The sequence below is a fragment of the Leptidea sinapis genome, chromosome Z, assembly GCF_905404315.1.
Source record: "Leptidea sinapis chromosome Z, ilLepSina1.1, whole genome shotgun sequence".
NCBI lineage: Eukaryota > Metazoa > Arthropoda > Insecta > Lepidoptera > Pieridae > Leptidea > Leptidea sinapis.
The window spans coordinates 12,185,969-12,198,972 of record NC_066312.1 but is presented as its reverse complement, the minus strand read 5'-3'; the positions used below and the strand labels follow the sequence as shown (position 1 = coordinate 12,198,972).

At 35.2% G+C, this 13,004-nt stretch overlaps 2 protein-coding genes across 3 annotated transcripts in view; both read left to right on the top strand.

The window, feature by feature from the left end:
• LOC126979067 (uncharacterized) overlaps window positions 1-13,004 on the top strand; it is a 377,271-nt gene that overhangs the window by 87,964 nt on the left and 276,303 nt on the right. The window lies entirely within an intron of this gene.
• Window positions 10,767-11,828, top strand: LOC126979095 (flightin). Of its 2 annotated transcripts, none has more exons than XM_050828308.1 (3): window positions 10,767-10,935; window positions 11,015-11,229; window positions 11,308-11,828. In XM_050828308.1, exons 2-3 carry the CDS (start codon window positions 11,042-11,044, stop codon window positions 11,612-11,614), a joined length of 495 nt encoding a protein of 164 aa, XP_050684265.1. In that variant the 5' UTR covers window positions 10,767-10,935; window positions 11,015-11,041; the 3' UTR covers window positions 11,615-11,828. The 2 variants fall into 2 exon arrangements, with proteins under 2 accessions (XP_050684265.1, XP_050684266.1); XM_050828309.1 differs by having other exon boundaries at window positions 10,768-10,935; window positions 11,031-11,229.

The following is a 13,004-nucleotide window of genomic DNA, read 5'->3' as shown; positions in this document are numbered from 1 at the left end:
TAAAAAATGGATTGTGCTTTTATGATATGTATATTTGTGTGGTTTTATGAAACCACGGTAAAAGTGAATTTTTTTCACATTATAGAAATTTATCTAAAAATTTTTTGAATAATATTCCACTAGCTGTGTCGTTGTTTACCAAAAGCAAATAAGCTGTTTGATCTGATAAGTGTGGCGTAATATGTTTGGCGCTCCTAGGCATTCCTCAAAGGAAACTCTGTTCCACGTGCAAAGAAATTGTGGAATGAAATTTAACAGGAGGCTATGCCGGATTTACCATTAGACCCGTTGGCTCATATTGTGTTTTCATTTTCCATTAAATTAATCTTAATTATTATGGATCCACACAATAATATTCTCTGGTTAGAAAATCTTGCTTAAAACTTTTCTTTCGAAACATTGCCAGTTTTTCTTTTTTTTTATATATGAGAGGGGGCAAACGGGCAAGAGGCTCACGGGATGGGGAGAGGTGAGGCAACCGCCCATGGACATCCGCAACAACAGGTGTGTCAAGAAATGCGTTGCCGGCCTTTAAGGTGGGAGTATGCTTTTTTCTTGAAGGTCCCTAAGTCGTATCTGTTCGGGAAGACCGCTGCCGGTAGTTGATTCCACAAAGTGGCTGTGCGAGGCAAGACATTTCGAAGAAAACGCGTGGTTGTGGAATGCCAGACGTCTACGTGATGCGGATGGTACTTTGCACGTAATATCCGATGGTGGAATTCGGCCGCTGGAATCAACCCGAACAGCTCCTCTGAGCACTCCCCGTGATAAATGCGGTAGAAGATGCAGAGAGAACCCACATCTCTACGCAATGCTAGAGAATCAAGCCAATCGGAGATGACTTGATCGTCGATGATTCGAGCCGCTCTTCGTTGTATGCGGTCAAATGGAAGAAGCTGGTACTGGGGAGCACCCGCCCAGAGGTGAGAACAGTAATCCATGTGAGGCCGAATTTGCGCCTTATAAAGTTGCAGGCGGTGGCTTTTAGTGAAGTACTGTCTCGCCTTACTGAGTACACCAAGCTTTTTAGAGGCCAGTTTGGCCTTCTCTTCCAAGTGACCACGGAACTGAACGTCGCTCGATATATCGACGCCAAGTATGCCAATACAGGCTGCGGCAGTTAGAGGAGTGATCTCGAATCGAGGGGATACGACAAAGGGAGACTTTTTAGTGGTGAAAGCACAAACTTGTGTCTTCTTGGGGTTGAATTGGACTAAATTTTGTCGGCCCCATTCCGAGACTTTGCAAAGAATAGTCTCGATTTCAGACACAAGTCTTTTGCGTTAGTCAGATCAAACAGGTGTACCTGTTGGTATCTTCGGAGCGTAAGATAGTCTTATGTACGACAAGTTTAGACATACCCGATAGGGTATCGGTTGTTGCGCCGGACAGCTGGTTCGACTGTTTTGTAAGAACACAAACTGCAGTTCAGACTCAACACGTCCTGAAACAGATGCGTAATATACGTGTAACAGAACGTGTGACAGGCAGTGTTTTAACGTCCTATATAGCTGCCATAGCATTGAAAAATTGCATGTATGAAATCAGTTGTATTCAGTAATAGGAGCTGATTAGAGGTTAACCATATTCACAATTTCATTGATGAGAGAAACCGCGTGGGTATTGTGGAGCTTCATACCTGATATCTTGGAGCCTCGTGCCATTCGTTCCAAATGGAGCACATGCAATTTATGTTTAGGTTTGCTATAAATATCGTAAACGCTAGGTCTAAACAAGCGTGGTATGTGACTGTTCTAATAAAACAGATTAATAAAATAAGTATCTTAGTTTTTTCGTCAGTTACTTACTATATTCAATTACAAATTCAAATAGTTTATTTCTCAAAATAGGATAACCGCATCACTTTTTGAAGTCAAGAAAATATACAAATAATAGAATAATACAGTCCTTCTGCTTATAAATTAAAATAATTTACATTGCTTTAATCCCATGCACTTTTATCTGTTATATTATCTTTAATTGTATAATAAGCTTTTTTTAAAAGTTTCTGTTTAACAAATATTTTAAACTTTTTTAATTGTAGTTTGCCTTCATTGATTTTATTATAAAAACGGACACATTGTCCCCTGAATGATTTGTCTATTTTCGTAAGCCTTGTGTGAATCGGAGCAAGATTATGTTTATTTCTAGTGTAGCAGTTATGAATGTCAGTGTTTTTTTAAAACGATATATTTATTTTATGCACAAATATTAGGTTTTCAAATATGTATTGACATGGTACTGTTAATATGTTGATCTCCTTAAATATATACTTATACTTTAGTTAGTAAGGTTCCTAGTTAAGTTCCATATTTGGTCGCCACCTACTTTCAATATATCCAGAGCTACTGATTAAATAATTTTTCAACCATAAATAGTTATTTCGAATTTAACATCATATAATAATAATACAACCATCTTACAATCTCACTTTTATTATTACAATGTAAGTATCCATTCCTACTCTGTGATGTTACATTAGCTAAGTACACAATAATGTTCTATAAGCGCCATCTATTTTATTTTCTTGTTAATTTTTTTCTGTGAAGATAATTTTAATCCCTATAATTTAAATAATATCGATATCGATTGCCACTTCGATTCAAACCATTGAGCATTTGGTTTACACATATTTCTACAGATGGCGCCTAACTGAGATTCTGCAAAGGATATTGACGCTCCATGCAATAAACACAGAGTAGGGGTAATAATAATAATAATACTTACAAACATTCCAATTTCTAGAATCTTTGCTTCTGTCTGTGCGTCTTGAATGTATGTTACATATTTTTTGTAAGATTACGTCTAAGTAAAAATATTCCTTTTATTTTAAGTCAAAAAAGGCGTCAAATAAATCGTTTAATGTCAAAATGTATGATATATATATATAAAAGGCACTTATTTTTCTTAAAATTGATTCCTGTAGAATTCCTTTTGATGTAATTTCTAATATACTAGATACTACTACCGCTCCGAAAACAAATGGCGCTCTGAGAGAGAAGAAGAAATTATTTTTTGATGCGCTCTTTTTAATAAAATACTCAATATTGTACTTTCATTGCTATTGCTATAAAATAATCATAATCTAGTCCCAGGCCGTCCGATTACTTAGATTATTCGCCATATTGAAGAATTGGTTAACATACTTTAAAAAAATTAGACAATTAATTGACATAGATACGGCGCGACTAATTTATTTTTATTTTCACAGTATTATATCCTATGGTATATGGTTATGAGGCAGTGCAGCCGATATTAATAACATCATTGTGCTGCACAAGAGTGCTGTTTGCGCTATTTATAACCTAAGCCCTAAAGAATCAAATATTCTCGAAAATGTTCTGTATGTCATGGACGTTTTTCGGCTGTTGATGATGAATGTTATTAATATTAAAAGCACATTGACGAATTTGCTATAAACTGCGATGGTCATAACATTAACACGAGCTACAAACATTAACTTGTTATGCCTAATACACGGTTAGTACGAATGCTTTCTTTCTGGGGTTATGTTGCTTTTAGAACATAACCGCAATTCCAAAGAATTGTTAAAAACTTTTGTGTGGTTTACAACACTTTTACTATAACATAAACGACTTTCTTAATGATACCAAAGATTGCGAATAGAGCGATCACCTTCAGGCTATTAAATAATCAATTTAATTACATTGAAACGAAATTTTTTGACTTTCAATGAGTGTCTTTAAATACTATTTTGAATTTAAATCAATACTTGAATTTGAATTTAAATCAATAGCTTTCGCAGCATACACCCAAGTACGACCTGTATCGCCAAACTATTTCCAAATTAAATTGTGCAATAATTAAGGTATTCTTTGTTTTTGTTGATTATTGGAACTTTCCAATGACGTTCTATTTGGAACTTTCTAGTGGAATTTTAATATTGGTTAGGAGAGTTTATCCGTTATATAAATAAATAAATGTTTAAAGGGAAACTTTTATTACATCGCCTCAAATGTTTATCGTCTATGTATCGCTTGTTGCATTACAACCGGCCGCGGATTAGGTTTGAATTTGAATTATTAATTTCAACTACAGCTTTCTAATCAGGTTGATCGACCAGACCGAGTAGTTTAAGTGCAAGATTAAGTTCAGGTTGCCGAGAGGGATTGTGGGTTCGAATCCCATCATACAAAGATTTTATTACTTACATTATGTTTTTATTTTATTAATAAGTAAAGCATTATGTATATATATATAAATTAGTTTTATTTTCTTATGATTATTATGCTGATATTTTACGAAAAAAAGTTTAACTTGCATCGTGGTTTCATAAATCCACACAATAGTTTATTTTCTTACTTATTTCTTATCTGTTTCTCAGTTACTTTTTACTTTGATCTTTTGGGTTGCAGCGATTACATAAATATTTTTTGCAATGAATTTTGAGTAATACATTAGTGATTTGTCACAAAACCTCAACCACATTCATTTAATAACCGTAGTAGTAATTGTTTTTGTCGGTAAAAAATCAAGTTACAAACCTATTTTAGTGACGTATAGTAAAATTGTGAAATGGAAACCGATCGGAATCGATACATAAATAGGTGTCAATAGAATCTAATCAAAATTCATAATATACTATTGGAAACACGGACGAGTAAAGTAAGAAGGACTCCGTGTCACCTTACATAACAATGAGGCACCAAAACAAGCCGGTAAACGTGTAAATACATCGCCCCACGCATACACTTACACTAATACAAGCCGATCGGCCGCCATTACGAGATTTGCCATCGTCTTTGACAGATCAGTATGCGTCGCAATAAAATATTTTAACAATACCGTTGTGCGTTGTGAATAAGTGTAAAAACAATACTATTAAAGTATTTGTGGATATATGATTATTTAAGGGAGAAAAAATTGTGCATCTGGTATACCCCGTAACCGCACACACACTAGCATAAAGGTGCTTCACTTGCTAATATCACGGCGCGGAGTCTTTCTTTTTTTACTAGTCCGTGATTGGAACATAATATCATAATAGAAATACATGTAGCTCAAACTTATTGCGTGTATTAGACACCCTTAGAGTAGCATTAAGACAACCTTCAGATGACCGCAGATCTGGCAGGTACAAAAGCTTAGTACTTCGGTATTTTAATTAATTAAAATATGAAAAAAAAAAACTGTAAAACAAATAAATTAGTAAGCTTTGGTTGTGTTTGTTAAAGTTGTTGTATGGAATTTAGTTGATGGGGTTAAGATTTAAAAAAATGTGAGGGAATGAATGTTTTTTTCCACTTTTCGCAATAGATTTTCCAGTAAACACAGCAGACTCCAATTATCTTATTATTAATCGTCATAAAACATTTGGTAACGCTCAATGGCACCACAAGGTCACAATGCGAGTAATTAGAGCGATCATTTCGTAAATCGAGCGTGACATTATACATGGTGTCTTTATAATATAGGTGAAATTATTTTTTTATAATTAATAAATAAATTTAATTACACATATTATACACATAGCACAATTGTCACATTATTTAATTAATTTACAAAGCAAGGCAGTAACAAATGGAACAGTTATTAGTTAGTGAACAGTGTTAGTTTTTTAATAATTTTAATCTAGTAATAATAATTTTGGTAAGTAAACAAAAAATAACTAACTTATTGTAAGAATTACAGGATGACCATATTGGAGATATGGTCATCCTGTCACATTATAGACAACGGTGGTCCACCATTCTCATAAAATAGCTTTCGACCTATTCTCTACCGAGTATATAAGAATCTCATAAAATCGGTGTAGCCGTTTCGAAGGAGTCTGATGACAAACACTTGGATTTTATTCATTGAAATCATTAGATCAGTAATTGTTTTTAATTCTGTGATTATAATCCAGAAATTTATCAGGCATTGAATTAATATATAATAATGAATAGGTATAACTGTATTATTGTGTATGAAATTAAATTTTTTTTTTGGCGTGTGGAGTGGAGTCGGAGAAAAAGTGGCGTAAAAAAGTCTTATACAACCACTTGGTTGGCTCGGTTCTTTCAGTTCTATCCGGCGTAGTATGAGTAAAATAATTAGCGAAATAAGTGGGGAAATTGTAGATAATTTAATTATTTTTACACTTATTCTGATCATTATTAAATCCTATTAATAATATTATAAATGTGAAAATTTGTATGTGCGGATGTATGTTTGTACTTCTTTAACGCAAAAACTACTGAATGGATCTTGATGAAACTTTACAATAATATAGCTTACACGCCAGAATAACACATTGGCTATTATTTATAAAACTATCGCGTGTATTATACTTTTTATGGCAAAACAACGTTTGCCGAGTCAGCTAGGTAATAATATTCCTGCTTCCCTCTTACATAATTTAAAACATTTGTGTTACTATTCACAAGCCATTCTATCTTCCGACACGCGAGGCGAAATTTTGAACACTATTCTGTGTCAAAAATCGGACATCATGTAGATTGGCACATGTACGCCTGCATCGAGGCAATCAAATAATTGAATTCTCCTCTCTCGTTGATGTTTTAACCTTACTACTGTATTTCATCTATACAGGTCTTACTAATATATGTGTAATGAAAATGTTCTAAAATAAGATAGAAGTGATTTACGAATAGATCAAAAAAGGGACGAAACGAGCACGACGTTCAGATGATGGTAATTGATACGCCCTACCCATGACAATGCAGTGCCGCTCAGGATTCTTGAAAAACCCAAAAATTCCACCGTTCTGGCCTGGTAAATTCAAGAGGTAGGGAATCGACATTTATGCGTAGGTCACACTAAAAGTTTTGCGTAAATTAAAAAAAAATCACATGTTTATTGCTTTTCATAATACTCTCCTTTACATTTTAACATTTTTTCATGCGATCGAACCATTTTTTAAAACAGGAGGACCGCACATCTGAAGGCATGCATTCTACGTGCTGATTGAACGCTGTCACCACGTCTTCGGAAATGGTAAGAGTGAAACCCCGCATCAAATCTTTGATTTTAGGAAAAATACAGAAATAACAGGATGCTAGGTCGGCGACGAGTTGTATATTTTCGGAAGGTAAAAATACATCATACAGGGGAGAACGCGGCTTTTTGGTCGTCTTTCGCGTTTTTTTTAAAACTCTGGGTAAACAAATGGTAGAACACCACTCGGCATTTACACTCGTTTGATCTTCAAGTGGAATTTTGCAGATGCGACCCGTAGCTGAGTAAAAAACGCGATAATTTTTTTACCAACGTGTCTCGCCTGTCTTCTTGTCTGTCATTTTCAAACACCCATTCACAAGAGTTTTTTTTGGGTTCAAAACAATAAATCCACGTTTTGTCTCTTGTGACAAGGTTATAAAAAGCATTAGAATGTCCGTGGTCGTACTGCATTAGCATCTATGAGCACCATTCCACGTGAGCGCCCTTCTGCTCCGCTGTCAGTTCATGAGGGATCCAACGACAACAAAGTTTCCGAACTTTCAATTCTTCGTGTAAAATTTCAAAATTTGGCTCATACAATTCCGAATATTCCTCGAATTGTCTCATAGGTAATCCGCGGGATTTCTTCAAGTAGCCGCTTAACAGTAGCCACATTATTTTCGATGACGGCAGTTGAATTTCGTGAAGGGCGGCCCTTCACGAAATTCGTCATGTAAAGAAATCCGACCTCTCTCAAATTCATCAAACCATCGCCTCACTGTGCTCAAGCAAGCTTCTCTCCCAAAAGCATTTTGAAGACGAGCGGCACAGTCTTGCGGAGAGAGTGAACTTTTAAAATCATAAAAATCGTTGTCGCTCTAATATCTTTCGTTGCGTACGCAGACGTGACGTGTGGTAAAAAAGGATTGACATATGATTTCCCGCCAATTGTTTTTTTTTATTACTAAGAAGGTTGCAACGTTTCAAAAAATATAACATTCGAAATTTTAAAGTTCCGATTAGCTAGAAGCGCAAAACATTTAGTGTGCCCCATGTACTAAAATATATATTTTGATAATTTTATGTCACTTAACGTTAAATATTCACTTGATAATAACTAATACATATTAATTTTCTTCAAAAAACAGGGTTGCTCATGCTATAAATAGAGGTACAAAGTTTGGTGTATGTTTACGGAAAATAGCTGTTATGCATTATGGTAGCAACGTTCAAACTTTCAGTAATGTTTACTTTAGATTAGTGCTTCATCAATTCTGCACACAGTAACAGGCTTACGGGGTAAAACGACATGATACTACAATATGGTTTCACCAGGGTTTCAGTAATAGTTTCCAAATGTTCTAACAGTGTTTTAAAATATTTTACCGTTGAAATATGAAGTTTGTTTTAAATAAGACGCATTTTAAATAATAAATACTTGGAAGCCATGAAAATAAACACAAATGCTTTGGTGTACGTCTAGTTCATTATACAAAATTAATATTATTGTAAAGATCTCGACTCCTATGTCAATTTAAGTAATTATCAGTACCTCAGTAATTATATTATATGATAAGAAATATAAAAAGAAATATGATATAGAGAATAATTCCAAATTCCTCCCAAGATTTACTCTCGACTAGATTGTCCAAATCATATAAATATGTGCAAAGGCACTGGGTATGATTTGTACTGGGAAATGTATACTACCAATGTAGCAAAAATCTGAAATTCCTTGAGTTAGCTAAATTTTTGCAATCCTCTCCACCAAATAAGTGGGGCACGCATGACCTTGACCATACCGGTCAAGCAATTCGAAAACTTGTTCACAATCTCCCATTATCGCATCTTACCGAAGCTGAGTTAAGCTCTTAAAGAAAAATCCTGTTAGAGACATAAAGGAAATTTGAATATGAGAAAAAGAAAGTTTCCAAAGTTTTCTCGAAATATGTTATTATTTCGAAGAGAGATAAAGAAAAAGAAGATTATCAAAATCGTAACAATTTGACCTATAGGCGCAATCTACACCCTGGGTGTTCTAGTCTACTCCAATAATTCTACGAAACTTACAAAGGGCGGGTAAAGGGGTGCAACAAAGGTAACATATCTTCTCGGATCATTTTGTCAATTTTCTCTACTAACCCTCAAAACAAAAAATAATATAGTGCCAAAACAGGAAAGAAAACCCTCACCCCGTTTTGTTGAGAATCCCTAATTAATTGCCGTGTGCTTCCCCGGCGCAAAACAAGAATAGGGGAGTCCCAGGCCCAAGGGTATCTTATGAGGCGACTAAGGTCTATTAGAAGTGGGAAAGTGATGGTGTTATCTTATGACGATAGAACGAGCGGGCCAGACTCTATTGGATTAAGTCCTACAACTGCACATAAAAGGGTTATCTTGCAATCGACGAATTTTGTTGTCAAAGATGCATCTCGCCCTGTTATGGATAAATTGGACAATAAATACGGATATAGGAAATGAAGTAACAATATAGCTGAAGAACTGTGAGTGGACCACATAATAGCTTTGACCTATTTAAAAATATATATAAGAGGGTGCAAACAGACAATGACAGGCTAACATGATGGAAAATGATGACGCAACCACTCATGGACATTTGCAATACCAGGAGTCAGGATGTGTTGCTGGTCTTTTAGTTGCGATTATGGTTCAAGTTAAGGTTTCTACGAAGTATCAGTTTGGAAAAACTGTAGCTGGTTATTGATTCAACGTCTTGGCTGTGTGGGGTAAGAGGTTTGTCTACGGCGCGCTCGCCCTCAGGTGAATACAGTACTCCGTGTGAAGCCTAAGTTGCGCCTTATGTAGTTTCAGATAGTATTGCCACTAATGCTAAATTGCACACTAATGCTAGAATATAAGCGAAAATCGCGAAAAGTTTTTGTTATTGCAGAAGTAAAGAGTATCTCGTTATAATGAATACGCCAATAATAATAATAGGCCAATAAAATATTTTTATAAATACCTCAACCTCGAGACACTTTGTGTGTGTTAAATAAAAAAATTAAAACTTTTCAAAGTCCAAGTATAAAAATAAATTAGAGCACGCGTACGTTGAAGAACGTAGATAATCCCTTCGATTTTAAAATAAATGGCATGTTATGTATTTTTCACGTTTATATTTATAATTTTGCGTCAGAATTCAAGAATTTCTACAAATAATAACTTTAGAATTGATATATAATAATATTAAATATGTTTAAATACAGGCTCGTTACGAGAGAGGGAGATTATTTAAAATATGCTGTTTGTGCCAAATATATTTTATCTAGAAATATCTATATGATTTCTTTCAACTTACATTCCATTTTATTAATAGATATCAACTATAATATTTCAATTATGATTATGATTAGGTAATAGTAAATCAAAGTACATACGAATTGATGGCAATATAATCGAATGGTCTATCAATTTGACAACAACGAAAGAAAATTTATTTAGTACGATCGCAGCTACATACAGTTCGGGGCTCAAGGGGGATAAATCCATAAAAGATAAATCCTTTCTAATCCAGTGCTGTCAATTAATTTGCGGTTCACCTGTTGTACATGTGTCATGGCTAGTGACGTCATTCTATTGTGCGAATAAAAATAGAAGCAACACAAATTACGCTATCGAATCGTTTATATAAAAGTTGGCACACTTTCACATTGTCCTAAACTAAATGAATATTCCCTGTAATGTTATTAGGTGATTTGTGACAGTGATAAAACGAATGTGTCAATTGACAAAAATTTTGCTAACAACTCTTTTTGTCTTTGCAGATCAAAGTGGAAAACGTGAATTGGCACGGCAATCAGTAAGAAATTTTTCGATGCACGAGAATTGTATTGACAGAGCATAACAGTACTATCGTGTGCCAATGATGCTCTTTGAAACGTTGCTTACGACAGCCAGGTGGGGCCAAAAAGAGATATATTGGGAGGCTGCTTGTTTCACTTAGGGACGATTCAGTTAGTCGCAAGCGAGCGATACTCCACTCAACACGCTCATCAGAACAAACCGTACAAGGTGCTTGATAGTGATGTGAATTAAATTAGTAATCAATGAAATTTCTTAGTGATATTTTGAGTAATGAATTAAGTTATAGTGTTTTTTGGTCTCAGAATCTTTCAATATGTGGGACGACGTTGAAGACGAACAGCCCAAGGTGGAGGCGCCAGCAGCCGATGCAGCTCCTCCAGTAGCCGATGAGGCTGCCGCTGCTCCAGAAGGTGAAGCAAAAGCCGAGGAAGCAGAAACACCTGCACCACAAAAGCCTGAAAACCAAAAGGACAAAAGGCTTGTTTGTAAACATTGGGTTAGGTAAGGGTAATAATAATAATTTTATTTGTCACATCTTACTTAATGTATTCGATTAGTAAATGTTTATTTTAATTTCAGGCCCAAGTTCTCCACGTACAACTATTTATACGAGTTCCAAAAGAATTATTATGATGACCTGATACATTATATCGATAGGCGGAACAGAGGTTTGCCAGTTGAAAGACCAGTTCCCCAAACTTGGGGTGAACGTGCACTGCGTACCTATCTATCCCAAAGTTATAACTACGATATCGCGAGAACAGCAAGAGAGGACAAGTACCTCTTACACCATATCTCAGTTGGTGCCAAGTTCCAGAGAGCCCACACCAAGTCCCTAATTTCTAGGAAGTATTCCAACCTGGGGTTTAACACCGTCTACATCTAGCTTCGCTTTAAACACCTGCTTACCGTTGCTTTGCGGACTGCAATTAGATCTCCCTTCGTGACCTTATTATCCATGTTACAGGATTTCGTTGTCGTGATTCGTCCCGTGGCGCTAACAAAAGCAATATGTCGTTATGAAATCAAGATTCCGCAATCCTATCGCTATACTTAAATTATATCAATAATGAAGACTACAATAAACAGTTTAATTAAAATTTTGTTTTATTAAATGCTTGCGTGGAAATTTCTATATATTATCGTAATATGAGCATATTTTCCTTTATTTTAATTAGTGCAAGAGTGATTGACTAATTTCTAACATTAATTTCATTATTTGTTTAAAATTTAATAAATACTATTATAGACTATTTAGAAGATGGCTTATTAAATCGTCTCAAATGTTTCCACAATATCAAATACGTGACATCTTTGCGCAAAGCGATTTTAATGTGATAAATTATAGTAATTTATACTGTGCAGAGCGATGTCAGTAGTAACTGAGACATCCATTAGTACATTTTATAATGGAATTAATTAAATCTAGGCCATCTTTAGTCTCTATTTGAAATCGTACATTTTTTTTTATGGAATAGGAGGACAAACGAGCGTACGGGTGTTACGCACCTGGTGTTAAGTGATCACCGCCGCCCACATTCTCTTGCAATACCAGAGGAATCACAAGAGCGTTGCCGGCCTTTGAGGAAGGTGTACGCGCTTTTTTTGAAGGTACCCATGTCGTATCGTCCCGGCATCACCGCAAAAGGAAGCTCATTCCACAGCTTTGTAGTACGAGGGAGAAAGCTCCTTGAAAACCGCACTGTGGAGGACCACCACACATCCAGATAGTGGGGATGATAATAAAAACATATAACAGAGCTATTAGTAACATCATGATTCCACTCGTTTAACACTGAGTAAGCCAAACGTAATTAGCAACAGAGACAACAATTAAAACGCACTTAAATCTTATCTAGCATCACGCAGAGACATGCCTCTTTGGCTACATATGAATATTTTCAATGTCAAAATTGCTAAAATAACTTATCTTTGACAGTTCAGTGAATGTAATCGTTTGGAGAACCGCCAAAACGCTAGACTACCTAGCAGGTAGAACCGGCAATCAGCCAAATTGAGCATAATTAAATGTTACTATGACTAATAAAACCTTTGACGTGGATTACTAGAGTTAACTTATTCATTAATTTCTGGCACCTACCTAAATCTTATGTAGAGCGGTCGTTTAGTCAAATATCAAATGTAAATGAAAACTCAATATATTACGTGAGAATTGAGACGATATTACGTGAATATTTATCTCATACTATTCCTTAATTACCTAACTTATTCGGCTAAGATATATAAATTATGATTCACTCAGTCGTTTTTATAAG

What these genes read in the sequence shown, in the direction of transcription:
- LOC126979095 (XM_050828308.1), top strand. Translation starts at nt 11,042, where the DNA reads ATGTGGGACGACGTTGAAGACGAACAGCCCAAGGTGGAGGCGCCAGCA. An exon ending in GTTTGTAAACATTGGGTTAG is followed by an intron (nt 11,230 to 11,307) that starts GTAAGGGTAATA and finishes TTTTAATTTCAG; the next exon opens with GCCCAAGTTCTCCACGTACA.